The sequence below is a fragment of the Prionailurus bengalensis genome, chromosome B4, assembly GCF_016509475.1.
Source record: "Prionailurus bengalensis isolate Pbe53 chromosome B4, Fcat_Pben_1.1_paternal_pri, whole genome shotgun sequence".
Classification (NCBI taxonomy): domain Eukaryota; kingdom Metazoa; phylum Chordata; class Mammalia; order Carnivora; family Felidae; genus Prionailurus; species Prionailurus bengalensis.
Genome location: NC_057358.1, coordinates 138,806,941 through 138,830,772, shown reverse-complemented (window position 1 = coordinate 138,830,772; position 23,832 = coordinate 138,806,941). Strand labels below are relative to the sequence as shown.

At 62.7% G+C, this 23,832-nt stretch overlaps 1 protein-coding gene across 3 annotated transcripts in view; it reads right to left on the bottom strand.

The window, feature by feature from the left end:
• Nucleotides 1-23,476, bottom strand: part of GRAMD4 (GRAM domain containing 4) — a 75,812-nt gene extending 52,336 nt beyond the window's left edge. The window contains exon 1 of one of the 3 annotated variants that reach the window (XM_043562932.1): nucleotides 23,362-23,476. In XM_043562932.1, coding sequence (XP_043418867.1) covers nucleotides 23,362-23,390 — 29 coding nt within the window. In that variant the 5' untranslated portion in view covers nucleotides 23,391-23,476. Of the gene's footprint in view, nucleotides 1-10,789; nucleotides 11,012-11,051; nucleotides 11,200-23,361 lie in introns of those variants that run through there. The other 2 variants (XM_043562933.1, XM_043562934.1) reach the window with 2 other exon arrangements.
• Between the last annotated feature and the right edge of the window lie 356 nt (nucleotides 23,477-23,832).

The window sequence follows — 23,832 nt, the reverse complement described above, 5'->3', positions numbered from 1 at the left end:
CTCACGCCGCGGCCACGTAAAGAAAACATCAGAAAACCCACAAAACACCCGAATCCTCAGAGTCGTCTTTGCGCCGCGCGCCCAGGTAACTGCCCAGCGCCGTGTGGCCGATGGACGGACGGTTGGGTCTCCGAGTGTCCCTGCTGCCAGGCGGCAGGGGGGCTCCGCAGGGCAAAGACACGGCCGCGCAGCAGGTCCGGCACGCGGCCCGGGTCCTGACGTGCACACTGTCGCCCTGCAGCTGCATTGCGGGGCAGAGCCACACGCCAGATGCTCAGAGGGACGGCAATGAGCGGGCGCTCGGCCGGTGTTTAATGAGCACCTACTATGTACCAGATGCAGGAATGCAGAGGAGGCGTGCCCACCGCGCAGGAACTTCCTAACCACAGAACGGAGGAGCCGGGCAGGCGGGGCACAGGCCCCACCGGCCAGGGCAGGCCGTTCTGAGCTGCAGAGGAAGGCACCCCAGGGAAAGGGAGCACGGACGGGGAGCATGTTGAGGCCAGGTGGGGACCGTCCCGGGTAGGGAGGGCAGCCTGGCCCGAGAGGACTCGCGGCACAGGGAGCACCCGGGAGCCTCGCCGCCCGCACCAGCCGCACTGAGAAGCACACTGCACTGGGCCCACGGACTTGACCCCTTCCCACACCACCCCCCTAACCCAATCCCACATGCCGGCCTCCGGGAGGCTGGACCCCGGCTCCCGCACGCCTGTCTCTGGGCCAGGCCCGCACTAAGGACTTCGTGAGTATCGGCTGCTTGTGACTGCGGCGACCCCTTCTACACGGAGGGGGACGCAGCTGAGAGGAACTCACAGCCATGACAGGGGAAGATGGAAGGCAGGGCACAAGGTGCCCTGGGGTGCAGGGCGATGGCTCACGGACCTGCCTGGGGCCTCAGGGCAGCCAGGCTCAGAGTTGTCCATTTACCAGATTCCCAAGCAAACACCGAGGCCAGGGAGTGCAAACCACACACTGTCGGCCACGAGAAACAGCAGCGGGTCCTGAGAAGACAAACACAGGACCACCATAGGACCCGGAGGTCCTGCTTCTGGGAATGCACCCGAAGTACCCACACCGGGGCTCGGCGGGATCCGGACAGCGGACACACACACTGTGGTGTACACGCACAGAGCAGTATCCCTCATACACGCGACGGGGTGCTGGCTGACATGGGCTACGACCCGGATGGACCTTGAGGACGCTGTGCTCAGTGAAGGAAGCCAGGCACAAAAGGACTAATTCGGCACGATTCTGCTCCTATGGTCCCTGTGAGTCACATCCATAGCTACAGAACGTAGGTGAAGGCCCCCGGGGCAGAGGACGGGAACGGAGAGTTCGCATTTCATGGGGACAGGGCTTTGGTGTGGGAAGATGAAAACATCCTGGACATGATGGTGTGTTGGTCGCTCAACACTGAACGTACCGGATGCCACCAAACTGCACGCTCAGAAATGGTCAAAACGGTACGTTTTACGTTATATGTGTTTTATCACCTTGCATGTAGTATATCACACTTATCGTATTATGTATACTTCATCGTGGTTATACATAAATACACAAGGAGAGACAGCATGAGCAAAGCTCTCCAAAATAACCTATAAATCTAACGTGATTCCCCCAAAAATATTACAAAAAGACTTCAGAGGAAGCAAAATGAGCTAAGGCCAAGGTTCATAAGGAAAAACAGACAAACCCAGAATAACCCAGAAAATTCTGGAAAGCAGGAGTAATGAGGGTGACCAGCGCCACCACGTGATGGAACATGCTAGAGCTACAGCCGTGCTACAACGTCCCAGCCTCCAGTGGGATCCAAGTGGCATCTGACATCAGGGGGAAGGGACGCGCTACCCAACAAAGGACCCACGCGGGGACATCCGGGCGGCTGTGTGGAAGGAGATAATGTTGAAGCCGCACCTCATCCCTTCCCCAAATACGCTCAAACGGACCAAAGATGTGCACGGAAAACAAGGACGGCATCCGTGTAGAGGCGGGGGGTGGGCGAGGGTCGGGGGGCAGGAGGGTCCAGGACCTCAGGACTGGACGGGGCCTTTCCAAGCAAGACGTGAAGGACCGGAAGAACACAGATTATGTCGAAAAACAACCTTCAAGGCAAAAACCGAAGTAGTCAAACAAATGATACTCTAGGAGAAAATATTTGCAACACGTACTACAGAGGATTAATTTGTCTAAGACTGATAAACAGCCCAGCAGAAAAATGGGCCAAAGACGCAGAGAGCTCACGGAAAAGGCAAACAGTCCTCTGACCTACGGGGAGATGATTAATCTCCACTTATAAAGAGAGAAACACAAGTTAAAGTTCCATGAGCAACCCTGAGAAACCCTTTTCCCTGACAGACCAGCAAACATGCGGCGGGTGGGCGTGGGAACAAGGAAGCAGGGGCCCCTACTCAGTGGGGGGCGCCCAGGGCAATTTTGCAACATCCACTATCCTTACGGGAAAGTCTCCTACTCTACTTGCAAAATGATGTAGAGGCAAGGTCATTTCGTTGCCACATGGTTTTTGTGACAGTGAAACGAGGCTGGATGCACCCTCAGGTCCACCCACGGGGGACAGCCACACAAGGGAGCCCCCACGGCCTGAGCAAGGAGGAGGACCCTTCAAATCCTGCGGGAGACCTCCCAGCCTGGGCTGACTGCTATCAGCCCAGTGCGTGCAAGCCATCCGCCATCCAGCACTGGAGTAAAGGGGGGAGGGGGGAAGGGAGAAGGGGGAAGGGGGAGGGGTGGAGAGGGTGGGGATGGTAGGAGGGAGGAGGGGAAAAAGGGACAGGGAAGAAGGGGAAAGGGGATAAGGAGGAGGGAAAAGGAGGAAGGGGGAGGGGGGAGGGGAGGAGGGGAAAGGAAGCGGAAGGGAGGGGGGAGTGGGGGGAGGGGAGGAGGCACGAGGCACTGGAGACTCATCCTCAGCTTCAACCCCTTTTGGATCCGGAAGGTGTTGGCTATTCCACAGCAAAGGACATTTTAAAATTGTTTTAAATAAAGGAAGGACTTTAAATAAAACAGAAAAAAACGGGAACAAGAACCTTCATTCACCACTTCAGGGAAATCGCTCCCAAAGCCAAACAAGCAGTTCTTGGAGCACGGCTCAGGAACCTCTTTTGGGGGGACCCATGAGGTCAAAAGTAAGGCCACACTTGCTTTTCCACACTCGCCCTCAGGCGGCCCACGGAGAGACAACATGGCAAAAGGGACACGTGACACGTAACTTAAGCTGCCAGTGCCCCCACAGCTTTCCTTTTTGTGGAGTGGGGGGGGGGGGAACACGGTGATTTTTTTTTTAATAAGAATAAGCTAGTTACGTAAACACGGAATGGGTTTATAGTTGGCAGTTCCTGATAAATTAATACCTTTAGATTTCTTAGTTTTACTTTTTTTTTTCTTTTGAGAGAGACAGAAGGCGTAGAGGCCGAGGGGAGAGAGAATCCCAAGCAGGCTCCACACTCAGCACAGAGCCTGACTTGGGGCTCGATCCCACGACCCTGGGATCATGACCTGAACCGAAATCAAGAGTCGGACGCCCAGCTGACTGAGCCCCCCCGGCGCCCCACTCGTATTTTCTCAGAAAGTCAAGAGCAACAGAGACAACCCATGTATATCGGGGCCTTCTGGCGACCTCGTAACCGAAGACTACAAAGGGTTCGGAGACCAGGGTCTGAGAGCCACCAGCCTACCCAGTGACCCTGGAGAAGGGGCGCAGGGGCGGGCTGGTCGGTCCACGGCTCCCCCTGACCCCAGTCCAGGCCTCGAGGGGTGGCAGCCGGGTCCCAGTAGGGAGCTGTGTCCGCAGGCACGACCAGAGTGGGCCCCAGGCGTGCAGCAGGCTGGACTGCAGGCCTGGCGGCGGGGAAGCGGCAGGCTCTGTGGCTGAAGGGCATGTGACAGACGGGAGGCGGGGGAGGGGGGGACGGGGCCTGAGCGCCGGCTGCTCTGTGTCATGGCGCGTGCAAGAGTGGCACCCTCACCCTAAGAGTGGCACCCTCACCCTACAGGGAAGACTTGGCCCAGAGCCATGCAGCAAGGGAGGGGCAGCGCCCCCGTTCCCGGCCAGGCCAGCAGGTACACCTCGCCCCTTCTCTCCACCTCTGGCCTCCCCCTTGGGGTTCAGGCCAGAGGAGCCCCCACGCACACATCCTCTTACCCACCCCATCTGCTCACCAACACCCTCCCTGCCTCTGGGTGCTGTGCGACTTTCAGGGGCCACAGACGCCTCCTGCTCCAGGAAGCCCTCCCCAAAGTCCTCATCCACAGGTGTCTCTCGGTCCGGGCACACGGGCCCTGGGACACCTGGGCTCACACACCCGAGTGAACGTGCACACGTACACCGCCTTGCACCCCTGCCTTGTGCACACCCACTCTGCCTCTGAAGCCCAGCACGCACAGCCTCTGTGGTTCTCGGCGCCCAGCAGCCCGTCTCCCGACGCCCCGCCACCCACAGACTGCAACTCAGCAGGCAAATCAGAGCCTTTTTGGTCCCAGGAGCACACAGGTGCTGCCTTCCTGGGGGAAGGAATCGATCGCAGGGAAAGCAGAAGGGACGGGTGGCCGGGAGGGAAACGAACAGAAGGGGAACCAGACATACCGGCCTGAGCGCACCAGGCCACAAGCTCCACGCTCCACACCCGAGGACCCGAGCGGCAGAGGTGCCCCCGTGCAGAAACGAGGCTGCGGCGGACCCCGCCCGGCTGGGCGGACAAGGCAAGCCTGGGATGCTGCACGTGGGGGACACCTTCTGTCCGCCTTGACGGTGACCTGAGGTCCCGCCACTGAGAGACCAGGAGGAGGTGGCAGCATCTGGGGGACACCTGCGGGCACCGTTCACAAGCTGGCGGGCGCTCTCCAGAGACCGCGGCATCACCCACCCTGAGAAACCAGACGTGGAACAGTCCATTTCAGGGCCACTCGAGAAGAAATGATGCCAGCACCGCAGGGCCCGCCCATCCGCAGGGCCCTTGCACAAACTGCTTCTGCAAACAGCGAACGTTCCCCGGTGCCTTTCAGGTTAAGATGGGCTTTGCGCTCGATCTACAGGGAGAAGGCAGCAGTGGGAGCAAGAGGGGCCCGGGGTCCTCCTGCATCGCTCCCGAAGAGGGGCCCCTCCTGGGAAAAGCCTTCCAAGGTCACTTTTCTGCAAAGGGCATTAAAACCTCAACCGTGCGTTCGCTTCAGCTCCAACAAACGGGACAGGACCCGTCGGGCGCGTGGCCGTGACGCCAGATGGAGCTGATCTGAGGCAATGCTCTCGTCTCCTTCCACAGAGAACAGGGGAGGTGGCGGGGGGGGGGGGGGGGGGGGGATCAATATCCGAAAGCACAACGATGAGGAAAACGGCTCAAGTCTGAAAAGCCATCGCACCCCCAGGCTCCAGAATCAGTAACGCGACCACTAACACCCAGGCCCGGCCACCGGGCCCAGGGTGCTCCCGAGCACAAATGTCCAGCCCCCATCTGTGGACACGGCTTCCAAACGCCTACGTGTCCTGTGCGGGGGATTCTCCCCAAATCTCGTGTCGTCCCAACCCCGGACCCCACAGCTCGGTCGGCTCTGTCCCCACACTCCCTCTGTGACAGCCCCCTCCCGGAGACCCCCCTCCTGCCTGATGGCCCTGCCTCCTCGGGGCTCTGGGGGCAGCACAGCAGGTGCCGGAACCCTGGCCCACCCACCAGGCCCACCCTGTGGCGCTCACCTTCCCCCACTCACCCCTGTGCCCCCTCCCCCCCCACCCTGCTTCTCTTCAGTTCCGGCACAGCTGATAAGGGCCTGTGCCCTGCAGCTCCTCTGTCCCACATCAGCTTCACCTGCCCTCAGAGGAAGTCACAGATGCACCACTCCCTCACGTCCCCATCGGACCACAGGGGCTCCTACCCCAGGGGGGCCCCACCGCTCGGCCGACCAGACCCCAGCGACCCAGGCCTCCTCGGGCAGCCAGAATCCAGCACCTGCAAATCAGACCAGTAACCAGCATTTCATTTCTTGAGGTCGGGGGGGGGGGGGGGGGGGGGGCGGGGCGGGGGGAGCCACTTAAAGGGTCCCGTCAGGATGCGGGCCAGAGGATGTCCGGCACCTTCCATGACTAGAATCCCCGGGCAGCAACAGCTGAGGAGCGAGAGGACCCCTCCGGCCCCTCCACGGCCACAGCCCTGGCCTCGGCTTACCAGAGCAGAAGACACCCCAACTTCTGGCTAGAATTCTCGCCGAAGTTCGACCCAGAAAAAGGGTCTACTGCCAAACCCTGAACCAGAAAAACGCAGCTGATCGGAACAGGCCGCCTTCGCACCTGAGAGGCAGCCCGTGCGAGCAGAGAACAGGCAGAAACCCACATTCCACGCGAACTTGCCCTCAAACAGGAACCCGCACCGCACTGGTTTCCGTCCCCGTTACGACGCTGCGGGCAGGTCGCAGCAAACGCGAGAGACGCCACTCAGCAGAGCCCCTCAGGTCCAGGGGAGGCCCCGCTCACCGCATCACCTCGTCCCCACCCGCCGTGGGGCTCCCGCCACAGCCTGGCTCCGCGAAGGCCCTTCCGCCAGGACCCGCGCCGCCCGTGCCCACGTGGCACAGCCACAGGGCCGCCCCGGTCCAGCTTCCGGCACTCTCTCCCGACAGAGAGCCCCCGTCCCGACCAGGGTCCAAAGGTCTGGCGGTGGATTCCCAGGGGAGGGCAGGCCTCACCGAGAGCGAGAGCGGCAGGCTCCTTGGAGACCTGGCCGATCCGGACTGACGGGTTGGCACAGCCCAGGAGGGTGGTTTCCCATCCTGCCCGGGGACAGCAGCTGACACGATCCCGCAGCCTCGAGGAGACCTCGGGGACAGTGGGAAAGGCTCAAGGGAGCCACGGAAGGCCGCCTGCTCGGGCCTGACCCCCAGGTCGCAAAAGGAAACAAGATCCGGTCAACTGGTTCACCGGGAAGAGAAGGGCCGTCGGCAGCCCCCACCTCACTCACCGCTCGGCCCGGCTCCACCCACACAGAAGGCGGTCAGAGTCCCTCTGCTGTGACACAGCTGACCCTGCCGGAAAGGCCGGCCAGGGTCACTCATCCCCAGCACACTCACACCGACAGAAACTGAGAGCCCCGGGCTCGACCGGGCCATTTAACCGGTCAGACTCCCAGCCTGGGTCCCCGCTCCACGTCCCCCCAGACGGTTCAGGAAGAAGCAGCGGGGGGGGGGGGGGGGGGGACCTGCAGGTACGTGACCCCTGACCTCCCCCCCGGAGGGCTGCACCTGCGCACAAGCATTCCACAGCCTCCACCAACTGCCTTTGGATAAAGTCCATCCACCTGCTGCACTGGGTCCGCATTCCGAGCAAGGAGAACACGGGGGTGGCCGGGCCCTCTCTCTGCAGGACCGCAGGCTCATGCCGACCCACTGCGAGGCCCGGACCGGGCTCGGTCCTTTCCAGCTCCTTGGGAGAGCCCACCATGGGGACAGAGGGAGAAGGAGCACCAGATGTAAGGGCAGGAGAGCTGGAGGGGCCGGCTCGCCCGCTGACTGTGGACACTAGCCACAGTCCCCACCTCCGTGCGGCTCGAGGGTTCTCCGTGCTCTCCAATCTCGGCCCCTCGAAAGGTGCAGGGGACCCTCGATGATTCCTGATGGCTTGAGGGGGGGCAGCCGCCGGGGCGGTCTGGGCAGGGGTGTGGGTACGGGGGAGGTGGGGGTCAACGCAGGACAGGGCGGCCAACCCTGGCCAGGGGCTGAGCTGCCTGACGGGAGCCTGTTTTCCTCTCCAGGTCCTCCACGTGGGGACCCCACCACCTTCACGACCCTGGTGTCAGGGGCACAGCCAGCACCTACCCCGGGGCTATAAGACAAGGGTCCCAAGGGTAGGGAAACCCCTTGATAAAGGCAGGTTCACAGCCCAGGACACCGAGCTCGGAAGAGGCACCACTCTCCAAGGCAACCACGAGAAAACCCTGTCCTGAAGGCCAGTTCCCCCCACGTCACCTCCAGGGTTGTTTTGGAAACCCGAGGCATTGAGCCCAAAGGCAGGGTCTCCCCACTTGGTGCCCCTCTGCCCCCTCACTTCCCAGGAGCCTGCCAACAGCCTGGTCACGCCTCTCGGCTGCAGGGCAGGTTCTTCTGGGCCTGGTCTGCCGGCCACACGCAGGGAGGGGCTCACAACCCCCATCCCTCAATGCTTCGCCTCATCGGGGCCCCTTCCCGGCCCCAGGACACCCCCAGGGTCGCCGGAGGTCCGATCTTCCCCTTCACCGCAGGGTGGCCCCAGCCTCAGGGGCCCCCCTCCCATCCCAGGCCGTTCCCACACCTGAAACTTCTGGAAACACCTGCCGTCAGCGGGGCTCACCCCACCACCACCAGAGGCTCCTCACTCCCCCACCTCCCTCACCCCAGCTCTCCTCTGGCCACCTCTGGCCTCTCCCTTGTGCCCCACCCGTCCTGAGCACACCCTGTCCCTCACACCTGTGTGCTTTCATACCTGCCCCGGCCTCGAATGCTCCTCAGGCGTCGCCTCCCCAGCCCCCGCTCGGCCCAGACCACTTCTACCTTCAAGGTTCAGCCACAAGAAGAGGGTCAGGGAGAAGGGACGCCCCCGGGCAGATGTCCGGCCCTACCGACACAAGACAGTGTGGTGCGGGCCCAAGAAAGGCCTCCCCCAGGAAACGGGCAACGCGGGAGCTGATCTCCCGCTGGGAGAACCTTGTTACTCGGGGGTTATCATCAAGGTCCGTCCCCGCTCCTGCTTTGCTGGCGAGCTCGAGGGCACCTCTCACGTTGGAAATGACTGAGTGAACAGACAAGAGGGTCCTGCGTGACTGCTGCGGGCGGCTCCAAGGGCCAGGATTCCTCCAGGTCTGTGAGCCTGGGGCCCCGAGAAGAGAAAAAGATCCGGCCTACAAGTCTCCCTTCCTAAAGGTCTCCCCCAGCCCCATACACGCTACCCCAGAAACTCGGCCCCACACCTGCCTCCCCAGCAAAGGGTGCTCCACGCGGCCCCCAAGCTGCCTTCTGCAAGCGGCAGGGGAGCCCCCCAAGAGAGGCGCTCAAGGAACATTCCCTAAATGGACAAGAGCGGCAAATTCCCCTCCACATCCAACCTCACCCACCCAGCACCTCACAGCCAGAAGGGCCTGTTCAGCTTCTGGCTTCAGCTGAGGTTTGAGGGGGGTGGGGGGGAAGCCGGGCAGGAGGGAAGCCGGCCATGGCTCACCAGCCAGGATTCACGAGGATTCTGTAAACACTTCCGGAAGGTTACCTTTCGCCGTTGGCAAGGGAAAGGCTCTGCAAACCACATAACCGTCAGCAAGGCTTGCAGGTTCCTTAAGGAGACACGCTATTTCCAAGCCTTTGAGACAACAGTGTAGATAAAATCAACTCCTATTATGTTTCTTGTTAAAATGGCTTCTTTTGAGAAAACCTACATGGAGAGATTTCTCATCTAGGTTATTCTGGTGCTCGAAAATAATCACTGAGTAGGGTTTCTCTCTCCTAATTACACAGAATTTAGGACAAAATATTCATGTAGGTGATTCTGAAATACTTTATAAATGGGTCATAACAGGCTCTTTTTATCCCCAGCATGTTTGGGACGCAGCAGGGCCAGCCTCTACGCGCAGGGGAACGGGCCACAGGCTGGTCCCCACAGACGGAAGGCACACGAGTCAGTGACGCTCAAGATGGAAATCCCGCTCCGAATTCGGGGCTCCTGCAGGTGTAACCGACGTGGTTCCCAATTGGAATGGTAAAAAGATCCCGGAGAGAACGTGAACCCGGTTGTGAATGAACGTGTTCGCTCTAAGCGAGGCCACGGCTGACCTTTCTTGCTACGACTCAGGGCCGGCAACTCACCCAGCAATCACACAATTAGGCAGCCAGCTATTGAGAAAATACACTCTTGCCTAACTTAAAAGGAAGCTCATCTGTCAATTAAGTCTGCTGGCAGGAGGACGGGGAGGTGGCCTCACGCCCCAGGTCAAGGGTCTGGCGGCGGGGGGGGGGGGGGGGAGACTCAGGTGGGCAGGCATCACCTCCTCAAGCACGCCGAAATGCCCTCAGCCAAGTGGTGGGGACTCTTGGATGAGGGATATGGTCCCTGCCCCCCGGTGGGGCCCGCACTTATGGGCAAGGTCCCAGTGTGCCAATGACACCTGACAGTTCCTGTCCCTCTGTGGCCACGGCTAAATGTAGAGTGCCGGGGGTGGGGGGGGCGGGGAGTAGGGACAGGACACAGACCTTTCTGGGGTGTGTAAGCTGGGACACCAGCAACGACTCTGGCAGCATAGGCCGCACTCAGATTTGGTGAGAGTTGGTAAACTCACAGTCCACTTTCTGGCACAGCAGTAAGGTTAACGTGTTTTAGGTCTGGGATGAGAGCACGTAGGACAAAGAGGGATTCCACAGTCACACGCTGGGAAGAGGGAGGACACAGTGACCTGCCTCGGGGCCTGTCCGTTCTGGGGCCCCTGCCTCCTCCAGCTGCTTCTCTAAACGAGACCCCGGATCCTCGGCTGTGCTGGGACAGACACCGTGGGCTCTCCCTGCCAACCTCTCAGGCCCATCCCTGCCCGGCCACGGCCTCTCTCCTGTGCGCCTGGCCCGCACTTGGTTCTAAGCCCTGGGTTTCTTCCCTCCTCTCCCCCTGCCAAGCCGCACCCCACCCCCACCCCAGGCCCCTCAGGAGGAGCAGCCCGCAGACACCCACCGACCAGGCATACGGGCGGCAACCCCCCCGCCTAGGCCACACAACACACAGAACTACGGCGCCCCGGCCCCAGGAGCGCCACCTTCTCGGACGGGGGCCCCCACACACCTCCAGCACCTCCTCGGCTCTCTGCCAGAAGGCAAGGGGTCCTGCAGCTCCAGGGGGACGCAGAGCAGACACAAAGGGCTGGACCCGGGGCTGCATGGGTCACGCTCCAGACTCTGCCCTTCCTGCCTCTGGGAGGAACCCAGAGGCCTGTTCAGGCCACCAAGGCTGATGCAGACGTGCCAAGGCCCTGGGTGACAGTGGCCTCTGTAATCACCCAGCCTCGCATCTCTCTGGCTGTGTGATCTTTCCTGAGCCACCTCACCTCTCTGTGCCGGCCCCTCCAGCTCTCAAATGGGGCCATTAGCGAAGGAGACCACGGGTGTGAGACCTGGGCCCCCGCGGCAAGCTCCAGAGTCCCCGTTACCACCATCGGGCGGCATTTCTGTGCGAGCCTTCCTGCTCCAAGTGCCCGTCCTCCCGTTCTTTAGGGTTCCTGCCCCACCCCCAGCAAAGCTCCCGCCCCTCTCAGAAGCGGTGACACAGGCTCCAGGGGCAGGGACGGCCCAGATTAGCGAGGCCTCCCTGGCCCCGCCCCGCTCCGCCCCCCAGGCCTCCGCTCCAGGCACCGCCCCCTGGGCTGGCTCAGCCTCCAGAGGGCAGAGCGAGACCGAGCCAGACCCCAGACAGCACCCTCCAGCAGATCCCGCCCCGCTGGCTCCGAGTGAGACAGCAAGGGCAGGGCAGGGAACATCATGGTCGGCCCCTGGCCTCCCAGCGCTCGCTGGCCAGGTGCGGCAGGCACCTGCAAAGATGGCCCGAGCCCGAGCCCCCCCTCAAGGAGCTCACGGTCCAGTGGGGGAGACCCACGTCCTCTGATGGAGGGTCAGGTGACAGGGAAGAATCTGACACCCCGGCTTTCCCGACAGGGTTGGGGAGGTCCGTGCAGAGCCGGGGGGGCCCTCGGCACACACACACACATGAAGAGGGCAGGTCACCCCGAAAGCAGAGTTTAGGGTCCCCCTGAGGCCCGCAGTGGGTAACAAATAGGACAACTTCAACCCTGTAAAACACCTAAATGGGCCCAAAAGGTGTGGCAGTTGGGACACAGCCAAGGGCTCGGGTCCCGGGGGCAGCCACTTACCACGACCTTTCCAACCCCACTTACTCATCTGCAGAGTGGGGACCACGAGGCCACAGCCAGGTTTGTTGTGGGGGGTGTCACCCACCCACTCACCCTCTCCTGGGGTGCCCTGCCCCCCCACCAGACCAGCAGGACAGCATGCTGTCCACGCATGGGCCACGTGAGGTGGGGACCCCGGCATCCAAGACTCCCTCCCCCAGGAGGCTCCAGGGCCTCCCCAAAGATGGCAGCAACTCTGCCAGAGGGTCAAGGACCCCGGGACCAGGGCTGCAGCTCCGGAAGGATTCCTCTGGAGCACCAGCGAGGCTGGAAAAACCTCCCCACTCATGGAGCACCTGCTGTGTGCCCAGCCCCCGCCCAGCATGTGGCCCACCTGCGGTCCCTGCCCTGGGTCAGCAGGAGCTCTGCTCTGGAGGAGAGGCTCAGTCACCAGCCCCACGCCTCCTAGCGAAGCCGTGACCCGGGCAGAGGAAAGGCTTTAGCACCGGCCGGGCCTGGGCCACAGCTAGGCTCTGCCCAGTCTGTCCCCTCCTCTCAGGACGAGCAAAGCCCAGCCTGTGTGACAGTGGTGTGGGGCTCGGGAGCCTGACAAAGGACCCTGGGGAGAGGAAGGGGCCGTTTCAAGAACTGCAGCCACCCACCTCCCCGCCACGGGAGCATCTGAAGAGTGCCCACTCCCGGAACACGGCAGGTGGCCACGAGCTGTGGAAGATCAGGCGTGGGGCTTTTCAAAGCAGAGAGACTGGCTGGCGAGAGGCCACGTCTCCCCTTTTCTGGCCCAGCCCGCAGACAGAAGCATGAATCCCCTGCTTCCCAAGAAGCTTCCCATGAATCCCCTGCTTCCCCAGGCGGGCCCGCCTCTCAAACGCTAGCCGACCTCCACATCCAGGAGCCCCACCACGTCCCTTCTCGACACTGTGCCTTCCCAGCACCACCGGGGAGATGCCCCGCGGCACCTCGTGCTCCCCCCGCCATCAGACTCCCCCGCCATCATGCCAGGCAGTCATGAGGCTTCCTGGGCCTCCCTCCCGGTCTGGCAGCGGCCGGGGGTTGCTGGGGCTGATCTCCCCGAGCACACCCCTGCGGTGGTGCCCATCTGCCGCCGACACCTGCCGGGCCCCCCCTGACCACCACGGACCCCTTGCCTCTAGGCTCCCCCAGCAGGGACACGGACGGCCCCTCCTGCCTTGCCTTCCCCTCTAGTCCTCACTACAATCCCGCCTGCGGCCAGCAGCTCCACCCAGCCTGGATGCCCAGGGCTTTCTGCTGGTTGAGTCACATCTCACTTCCTCTCCACCCAGCTCAGCAGCAGCGAAGTCACGTTATCCACAGCCTCCAGTGTTTGGCGGGCCGGGCCCTGCTCTAAGGACCAGGAAATCTCTCTCCTTCGCTTCTGCCTTCCGGTCCAGCACCTCTGGGTCCTTACCGCTACCCTCCTCCTCCACACCAGCTCGCACACCACCTCCGTCTCGCACGCGCCTGCACGCACACACTCAGATGCTTACGCTTGCTTAAACTTCCTCGTGGAATGCTGGCGACATGATTCACACTCCTCCCTGCATTCTCAAGCATGGGCTGTTGGACAGAGGCTCTCTCTTCGTTCTGACCCAGGATGCGCCCAGCGTGCCTGCTCTATGCTCCGCCAATATGACACCCTGGTCGCCCATCGGGCACACCGCCGGGGAAAGACACGCGTTGCCCTCCTGTCCAGCAGGGACTCCGACCTTCCTCTCTGGATGGAACGAGAAAGGGGCCGCAGCTCCCGGACACCCGACCTGGGTGCTGACGCCAGCAGAGGGCCCCCACGACACGCCCACAGGGGCCTGGAAGGGGCGCACGGCTCAGCCTCAACCCGCCGGCACCAGGCGGCGATGCCCCTCGGGACAGCGGGGCACCCCTCCACCCCGCCCCCACATGTGACCCCCCACACTTCTGCTTCCTGGACGCAGGGTTTGTGGGATCATCCACGCACCTCGCTGCCACAGGGCACCCCCGTCGGGGTGTGGGTTTTGTGGGAACCCTGCAGGTGGCTGGTGAGCCTGGTGCTTCTAAGAGTGAGGCTCTGAGTCTTGTGATAATAAAGGTTTGGACCAGAGGCCGGGTCGGCATCACCCCCAGAGCAGAGCTGACTGTGCCTGTCACACGGGACCCAGCAGACCCACAAACGTCGACCCAGAAAGAAGCAGGGATGCAGGTGTGGCACAGCAAGGATCTGGGAGGGGGACCCCAGCGGGGGAGCCAGGCCAGCAGGAAGACACAGGCAGCGGGACCACGGCACGCCGGCCCCACATCAGGCCCCAGGAGCCTCACTCCCAGGAAGAGCCGCTCGGGCATAAGAGCACCCCCCCCCAGCCCCACAGAGCCCCCACTCAGTGAGCCCCTGGCGAGTTCCACCAGCCTCCTTAGATGCCCCCCAGGGGACCAGGGGAGACTGGAGCCCCCACACCACAGCAGGGAGACAGGAGCTTTGAGAAGGCCCAGATGGGAGGCCCAGGCAGCTGGCCACACATCCCACAGCACCCCCGACATGGCCCGGCCCCAGCAGATGGGGGCACGTGCCGGCTGGATCTCCAGGAGCCTTGCACGGAGCTGACCTTTGGTAAGCTGCCCCCACAGGCCCCCACCAGAGCGGGCCCAGGGGAGGGCAGAATGCTGGCTGGAGGCCTAGCCCGGCCTACAGCCCCTCCTCACTCCTCCTCGGCCTAAATCCCCTGTGTCCCTCCAAATCGGCTCCTGTGGCCCCTTCTCACCCCGCCAGGGGTCCTCCTGACCCCCAGGCGGGGTGGGCTGCTGTCCCGTGGCCCCCACCTCCCTCGTCCCTCCTGCCACGTGCTCCTGGAGGCAGCGGCCTCGCTCCCCGGCACAGAGCAGGTCCTTCTCAGGCAGGTGAGAAGGCACGGACGGGGCACGCAGCACAGGCACCACGCTGTGGGCTGGGCAGGTGGCCGGAGCCCCCCCAGGTCCCCGGCGGGAGCTCTCCCGAGAGCGAGAAAACAAGACTGGCTCCTCTGAGGCCCCCAACAGCCTGCGTGGGAAAGGGCACAGGGACGCTGCAGATGGTGTGGGGGCACGGCGCTCCCGCCCACCTGTGCGCCGCCCCAAGCGACAGTCACCCTCGCTGCCCTACTCACCGTGTCCTTCTCGCTGTCCTGCCCCGTTTTCTCTCAAGGACAGCCACCGTGCCAGCCTTCGTCCGAGCCTGCTCCACCGGCCGCTGCCCTCTTCGGAAACTCCCCCACCCGGGGCCGCGCTGGGGCCCACTGAGCGCTGGGAGCCGGGCGCCCGGCCCCACAGAGGGCATGCAGGCACCCCGCTCCAGGGCACCACCCCCTGCCCAGCCCTCCTCCTCCTCCTCCGGGGAGCCTTCCTCCCCGCCAAAGAGACCCGCACGCACGTGTGCAGACAGACCCTCCGTGGAAACGGAAGCCAACGCGGAGCCTCACGTCTCTCGTTTCCAGAAAGGAAACTGCCCTCGGGGCCCTGCTGCTCAGGGGTGCTCTTGCGAGGGCCGCCCCTGCTCAGGTGTGAGTTCAGACGCGGGGAGGAGCCAGGCCCCACCGGGATCTCAGCCCAAGAGCTGCACGGGGTCCCCCGCAGCCTTCCTCCTCATGCTGCTGGAGCCAGACCTCTGGGCCGTGTGCACTGAGCCCCGCTTCCAGATTGCAAAGGGATGCCGAGTCTGTGTGCCCTGCACCTGCGGGGCGGGCTGACCAGGCGCAGCCGGAGGCCCCAGCTCCCCTCTCCCCACCTCCCTGCAGGCCACAGGCCTTCTTAGAGATGCGCCGCGCCGTGAGCCCCCTGCAGCCTGAGTTCTGACGGCACGCCAGCGGCCCCGCGGAGAAGCAGCCGGACGCGCAGGCCGCATCCAGGCCCACAGAGCTGCCTCCCACGGCCCGGGATAGCCATCCTGGTCCCGCTCTGCACGCCGACTGGAATGGGCCAATTAAGGAAATGGATGGCAAAACGGGGGAGCCCGGTTCCCACCGCGGGATGGAAACGTCTTGATCAGCGAGGGGAGGAGGCCAGAAGGGCCCACGTGGTTACAAGGGGACTGTATCAGCAGGAGGAGCTCACGTTTCACTTAACAGGGACACAGATGGTTACTCGCCGAAGTCGTTGGAGTCGTGGGCACATCCAGAGTTAGAGGACTTGAGTCTCCTGCTCTGTCATCTCCAGCGTGCGGACCAACGAATCCCACGGCAACAAGTGCACCAGCACCCGCCCCCGCGCCCTACCCCCCTCTCCTGTGCATGGAACCCCGCTCCTTGGAGAACCCGCGGACCGCAGGGCTGGGGCGGGGCGGGTGTGCCCGAGAGGGAGGACGAGCTCGCACCCCACCGGGTGGGGCCGAAGCTGGAGCAGGCTCCCCAACAGAGTATGAAACCCGAAACCTAAAATCAGGTCTGAGTCCCTGATGAACGAGGGACACCTGGGGGGGCTCCGTCGGAGGCGCATCCGACTCTTGATTTCAGCTCAGGTCATCATAATGATCTCACAGTTCGTGAGTTCGAGCCCCGCATGGGGCAACAGTCTGGAGCCTGCTTGGGATTCTGTCTCTCCTCTCTCTGTCTCTCTCTCTCTCCAAATAAATAAAATTTTTAAAAAATGTTTTTTAATTAAAAAAAAAAAAGACCGAATAAATTAGTGAATGGGGTTTGGAGACAAGTCTCCCCCAGCAGAGGATTCCAAACACAGTACGCAGATACCGGGCCCTGGAGCAGCTGGGGCTGAACCCCTCCCTCCAAGAGGGCCACACACACGGGCTCCCCCCCAGAGGGCAGCGTGGACAGGGGTGGGGGTGGGGGAGCCTCAGCCAGGTGACCGAGGCGGACACCTCGGGGATCAGTCAGGCCGACGGCAGGCGCCCTGATGGGGCGGGATGAGGAGGGCCCTTCACCTGTGGGCTTCCTCCCAAACTGGGACCCCAGTCCCAAACACCCAAATTCCAACTGTCTAAACACATTCCAATGTAGAGGGATCCTACAGTATTCCTAATACTTCTCAAGGCTTCAGGATCATCAAAAACAAGAAAAATTGAGAAACCCTCCCAGCCGGGACGAGCCTCAAGAGACAGGAAAACGAATTTACACAATATCCTGGATGGGATCCTGGGACAGAAAAAAGATTTGGGGTAAAAACTAAGGCTGAGTAAACTGCAGACTTTAGTTAATAATGTGTCAACATTGGTTCATTAATTCGAACAACGTTTTCACACCAACTAACATTAACAACAAGAGAAACCGTAGACAGGACTATGTGGAAATCTCTGCGTTATCTCCGCAATTCTTCTGTGTACCTGAAACTACCTTTCAAAACACAGTCCATTAAAACCACCACCACCAACATGCCGCCCAGGGCGGGATGGGTCACTCGGTGTCACTCGGCAGGGCACCCTGACACCCGCAGCCAGACCGGGCCCTGCCCTTGAGACGCTCCAGAGGACACGAGCAGTGAAGTTTCAAAGCCAAGTGACCCTACCATAATCATCAAGGAGCAGAAACGGTGGGGATGTCAGGGAGAGAGCCTCATGGACCCACGGCCACACAACCCCCCACCTGTAAGCATTCACTCCCAGACGCCGTCCCCAGAGAATGATGGAAGGCAGGGCCCCTGTCCTCCCGGCAGCTCAGGAGGCAGGTGGGTAAACAGGCAAGCACACGCAGGGTGACTAGCACGGGGGCCCATGAGGTCCTAACCCCGCGGGAAGGGGAAAGCCAGGAAGGCTTCCTGGAGAAGGCAGGGATGCTACTGGCTCAAGGTCCCGGTGCACAGTGGGTAAGCTCGAAGCGTTCTCAGACAGCCATAGCAACCAGGGGGGGCGGCTGCGAGCTCAGACCCCTGGTGCCTGGTGAGGCGAGCTGAGCCCCCTGAGGTTCTGAGAAGGGGGGTCGGGGGCCGCTCGGGGCCACACTTCAGAAGAGTGATCCACAGCAGACGGAAGCGCAGCGTACTAAGACGAGCAGACCCCCGGTGGGGGCCGGGGGTGAGCAGTGACTAGCTGCTATGGGACCCGGGAGGATCCCCGGGTGACAGAAACGCTCGGAAATTTGACTTGTGGTGGTGGTCATGCAACGTTGTGAACATGCAAAACCTCGGTGAATCGCGCACCTGTAAGATATGCAACTTGCACCTCAGTAAAGACATTTCAAAAACAGACGCCTCTCTGCCTGCCCAGCCCCGCCTCCCCCCAGCCAGGCTCCCAGGACTGAAGCTCCTTGTGCGTGGAGTCCCCTCAGCCCCCCAGGGCCGAGCGAGGCGCCCAAGCCCGGGGCTCACCGTGGGGAGCGTATCCATCCACCCACTCGTTTCTCCAAGCTCACAGACCCAACAGGAGGAGGGAAGAACAGAGTCGGGAGGGATGCAGTGAGGCCTGCTAAGTGATCAGAGGCCTCTCTGGCCAGGGGAAGGGAGCAGGGATGTGTCAGACGCAGGGCTCAGCCACCCTGGAGCAGCCCTGCAGGCAGCATGGGCAGAAGGGGGCCGAGAGGGCGGGTGGGTCAGAATCAGAATGGGGGCTGCATGCCTCTCGGTCCCAGGGCGGGCGCAGAAGCGCCCCCCACCTGCACGCCATACTGGCAGGACCAGGGAGGGACTCCTGCCTCCTCAAGCCACGTGCTCACCCCAGACAGCCCCAAGCCCCTGCCCACAGGGGGACGGGCTAGAAGCAGGGCCCCTTCCACGGATCAGGGGGAACCCGACCCCGAGAGAGGGTGAGCTGTTCCCCCCACAACCGCTGGGACCCTGGACGGTGCCCAACACATCTGGTTTCTCTCACCCACAGCTCAACCGGGGTTTGGGGGCGTACAGGAGTTCTGGGTACGCCTGCCCTTCCCTGCCCCTCATCCCGAAGGAGCAGGAACCGAGCACAGTGCTTTACAGTTTCTGAGCACGCCCCACTTGAGAGAGAGGCGATACGGCTCCCATCCCGTGTCACGTACCTTTCCCCCCAGATCCGGTCTGAGTGCCACACAACACGGCCACTCAACACCAGCCAGTGCCGGAGATGGGGAGCACCTGCCCACCCCCACCGCTCCCCCCTCCTCCGTGGAGAAGCTGGCCGGGACTTCCTGTGTGCTCTCAAACCCCCCACCCCCGGCTTCTATATTCTACACCAACACCCTCGTTTATAGGTGACCTAGCTGAGGCCCAGGAAGGTTAGGCACCTTGCTCGAGAACACACAACGGCAGGATCACAACTTTTCTCCACCGAACCCCCCTGCTGTAGGTTAGGAACAGAGACCACCGGTTCAAACGTGGCTCTGCCACTCACCAGCCCGTGGCCTGCACCTCAGAGAGGCTGTGACAAAGGGCAATCATATAAAGCGCCCAGAAGGCTGTCAGGCGTGGGGTTGGGGACGCTCTTGCTATTGGCACGTGTCTGAGAGCAGAGATTTCCTACCCTGATCCTAAACGTGCCGCTCACGTCTCTCACGAACCCCCAAAAGAGCACGGCCTTAGGGGCCAAACAACTCAAACTCCCATCCGCCCTCCGCTACCTAGCTAAATGGGGTCTCAGGCCAGCCCCACCGCCTCTCCGTGCCTTAGTCTCCCTCAAGGCACAACGTGGCGAGAACACCTGGGCCAACGTCTGGCACAACGGAGTGATTTCCAGGACTGTTACTAATGGTTTTCGGTTTTTGTTTTTTTCATAGGCCAGTGCCTCCTGTCTTCTGGCTTTACCACAGGGGACTTTGATCACAGGGCTTAAACATAATCACAACCCAGTTACAACTCAAACGCCCAGCAATCTCAACAATAGCCCTCAGATGGCGACGGTCATTAGAGGAGAATTACGGGCCCCAAGTCTCCACCCACCCCTCCCCGCAGGCCACACGCAGACACTAAAGGCCAAAAGAACGTGGTTTTCTCTAATTAGGGAAACCCTCATTTTCTTCCCCCACCTCTGTTTGTAACAGAAGTCAGAGCAACCTGCCTTTGAGTTCTCAAGTTAACCGATTACATTTCTTCCTCGGCAGCCGGCTCCGAACCCGGGGCTGGGCTAGGCTGGGCCTTAAACAAACCAGCCACTAAACGACCACCACCTGGGGCGCCTGGGTGGCTCAGTCGGTTAATCGTCCACTTTGGCTCAGGTCATGATCTTGCAGTTTGTGAGTTCGAGCTCCGCGCCGGTCTCTGTGCTGACAGCTCGGAGCCTGGAGCTGCTTCGGATTCCGTGTCTCCCTCTCTCTGCCCACCCCCCTCAAAAAATAAATAAACAGTAAGGAAAAAAAAACTAAACGACCATCACCTTCAGGGACCCAGGCCTCCTCCCACGTCCACCAGCCACACCTAACTGTTGAGGACTTGGACTCTTACCCTCTCTACGTGGGGTATCTGCTGGATTCTGCCCCGGATGGAGACCCAGTGAGAGTCCCCACTGCTATGCCACCGAAAAGCCAAGGAGAAAAGATCTGAACCCGCTGCAGTCCCAAAGACCCTGCAAACAGGCTTTCAGCTCCCCACCCCAAAGGCCTTCCCCCAAGCGCCATGTGAGTGGACAAATCCTCATCGAGCGGCTTCCCACCGACACCCCTGTCTGTGCTGAGCAAACAGAAGCTGCTTCCCCAGCAAGTACATCTGTATTCCTCCCACTACTCACTTCCACGGCCCACGTCTCATCTCCCCCGATTCATTTTCAAATTCTTCAGGCACGGGGACGCTCCACCACATCCCCCGATGCCGTCAGAGCTCCCCCAGGGCAGCAAGCGCGCACAAAAATGGTCTCCTGTCCTCCTGACAACATGTAGCAGCCGCCCGCAAGGGGAGGAGGCAGAAACTCAGAGAAGGAGTAACCGGGCCACTCTGCCCTAACAGGTGCTCCCGGAACACTCAGGTCCCCAGCACGGCCACTAGGCAGGAACCCCCGCCTCCTGACGCGAAGAGGGCCAAATACCAGAGGTGAGGGGCCAGGCGCCCACGTGAGGGGAAGCCTACCAGCACCCCAGAAAGGAGCAGCTGGCTGGAGGCATACGGCTCCAGGATGGAAACCCCATGCCCGCACACAGCTGGTGCAGCTCGAGCTTCCAGAGGGAAACACCCAGACCAGAATCTGTAGAGAGCTGGAAGAGGTCCACCGGGGCCCACGAGGTGACGGGGTCCCCGTGGCACAACACTCACAGGGGTCACACTGTGGACACATCAAGGGAGCCCTCTGTTCTCCGATTACACGGAGCCCGTCAAGACCGGCCTGGGTTTGGTGCTGGCGTCTGTCACATCTGTAACGTCGCCGTTACCGAGAAGATGGGCTGCAGGCTCGAGCCTCCCCTGGCAACGGGGCTCGCTGGGATCTGATAGCACTTTGTCTCATTGTGCCTGAGCTAGTATTCTATTCTGTTGAACAGCAAAAATGGTGATTCAGGAAAAACGGGCCTGATTCTCTTCCTCGGTTCTAGTTGGTGAAGGTGAGGCCTAGGGAGGGCAGGGAAAGCAGAGGTCACACGGAGCTGGCAACCGCCGGTCTCCTGACACCCACTCCTGGCTGGACTTGACCGATAAGAGGCGGGCGAGGAGGGGGGCCTTGTAGCCCGCCAGTCTCGAGAGAGACCACCTGGTTCTTCCTCCCTGAGGGGTTCCCCGTCCGCCTCTGTAGAAGACACAGAGCAACTGGGCTGCCCAGGGCCACAGCAAACTGACCACGACTTTGAAACTTTCCCCAATCAGTTTCCGGGAAATGCCTTTCCCGAGTGCAAGCAGACAGACGTTCCCAAGGACAGACCCTGCTCGTCCCCAGGCCGCACCACTGGGACAGCCACACCCTACCAGCCAGGGCAGCTGAGAGGGAAGAAGGGCCGAGGAGGTGGGGGCCCCCATCCTAAGGCCCTGAAGACCCCTACCTCTCCCATCCCTGGGAACAGGCTGGCATCCCCTGCCCCCGCCAGGAGTCCAGCACCGTCCAGGCTGTGGAGGTTCAAGGCCCCTGCCCAATGGCCACAAAGTACACAGAAGGATCAACACCACGGCCACGGCAGGGAGAAGGCCAGCCAGGCCAGGCCCCCTCCCTAGACCTGGCAGGTGGCTTTCCAGGTGTGCAGCAGGAAGGAGGACCAGGTTTACCTAGCTCCCGGATCTGAGGTGTCCCAGGTGACAGCCGTGGGATGTGCTTCCACCCAGCACGAGGCAGGGCCAACAGCTCGAACACACTCACCCAGCCGGACAGTGCGTCCTCGAACGGGTCCGGGAGACAAGCGGGACAGTCAGAGAAGCTGTGGCTGCTTGGGGGCAGAGGGCACTGCCAGCCTCACCCGGGTGTCCTGATCTCTGCCCTGGGTGTGCCTGGCCAGGGAGAGGCCTGCATCACCTCATCTAATCCTCTTACCAGCCCCCCTCTCCCTTTACCGGGGGGGGGGGGGGGGGGAAACTGAGGCACAGGGAGGCTCAAAGCCTTCTTGCCCAAGGTCATGGAGCAGGTGCACCATGGAAAGACTCCCAAGTCCTCTGTTAACTACCATGTAGCCCTGTCCCTTTCCATCCCGCCAGGCCCAGACTTAAAACAACCTCCAGAGCTGGGCCACTATGGGGGATGAGACTCAGCAAGCCTCAAATTTTGCGAGTGGCAGAGGCTCAGAACTCTGTATTTCCTCCCCAACCTGCACAAGGAAGGCAAGAAGAGAACCCCATCCCGCAAAAGGTCTCCCCAGAGCTGAATTTTCCCTGCCTCTGGAAATTGGGGGCTGGCAGCAGGCCCGAGATGAACATGGCTTGGAGGGGTGGGTGGCGGGGGGGGGGGGGGGGGGGGGGGTTCCCCTGAGGTCTCCAAGCCTGTGGGGCCTGCTGCTCCTCCCACCACAGATCCACTGTCAGGGGCAGGTGCGCCGGCCCGCCCGTCTCTGGCTCTCCTTCCTCCCCAGTTGTAGGCCTGGACAGGGGTGCTGGCCCAGTTCTGAGCGGTGGGGACCCCAGGCTGGGGGCCGCCACACTACACTCCACCTCCTGGCCTGCAGGCGGCCCTGGGTCCCAGCAGAGCCCCACTAGCTAGAAGTCACAAACAAAGGGAGAGTAAACAGGGCAGAAAGAGGGGCGTAGGGAGGGGGCGAGTGGCCACAACTTTTTGGTGGGGTCGTTTCTGGGGTCGCACGGACCGCCGGGGTCGAGGGCTCCCACCTCCTCCCCTGTGCGCCCAGGGAGTGGGTCGGAGGACGACCTCCCTGTCCCCACTTGGCCTCAGCGACCCCCGACCCGGCGACCAGCAGCACCCCAGCCCGGGCCCCGCGCCCCCTAGACGTCCTCCTCTCCCAGGCCGGCCGGGAGCCGCGGGGCGCGCGCAGGGGGCGGGGGGGGGGGGGTGGCCGTGACGCGCGCTCCGGGGCCGCGCGGGACCTGGGGGCGTGTGTGCGGGGCGCGCCCGCGCTGGGCCCTTCCCGCAGGGGCGCTGGCCCCGGGCGCGGGGATGAGCGTGGCCGAGCGGGCCGGGTCGTGTCTCGGCCGGCCCGTGCCCGGAGCGTGTCTGTGTGTCCGCGAGGTCCGTGTGGGCGTCCGCGCGCGCGCCGCTTACCCTGCGCGGAGATCGGGGCCAACTCTCATTCACCCGCTGCGCGGCGCCCCCCTCGCCAGCCGCCCGGCCGCGCTGCACCTGCCGCCCGCCCGGGAGCCCAGCGGCGCCGGGGAGCCCGGAGGAGGCGGCCCCGCGGGTCCCGGCCACGAGCGCGGAGGCGGCGGCGGCAGCGGCGGCGGCGGCGGCGGCGGCGGCGCCAGGTCGCGCGCTCGCGTCCCGCTGCGCGGAGTCTGCGCGCCCCCGGCCTGGCCTGCGCAGCCGCCGCCCCGCCCCGCGCCCCGCCCCGTACGCCGCCCCGCCCCGCGCCCGGCCCCGCCCAGCGCGCTTCCCCGCCCCACCCGGCGCGGCCCGCTCGGGGGCCCACGGGGATGCGCCTGTCCCGGGGGGTCCGCGCGCGCGCGCGCGCGAGCTCGATCACGCGGCGCCACCTTTGTTTGGGTGGCCCACGTGCGCGCCCGCCACCTGCGCCCG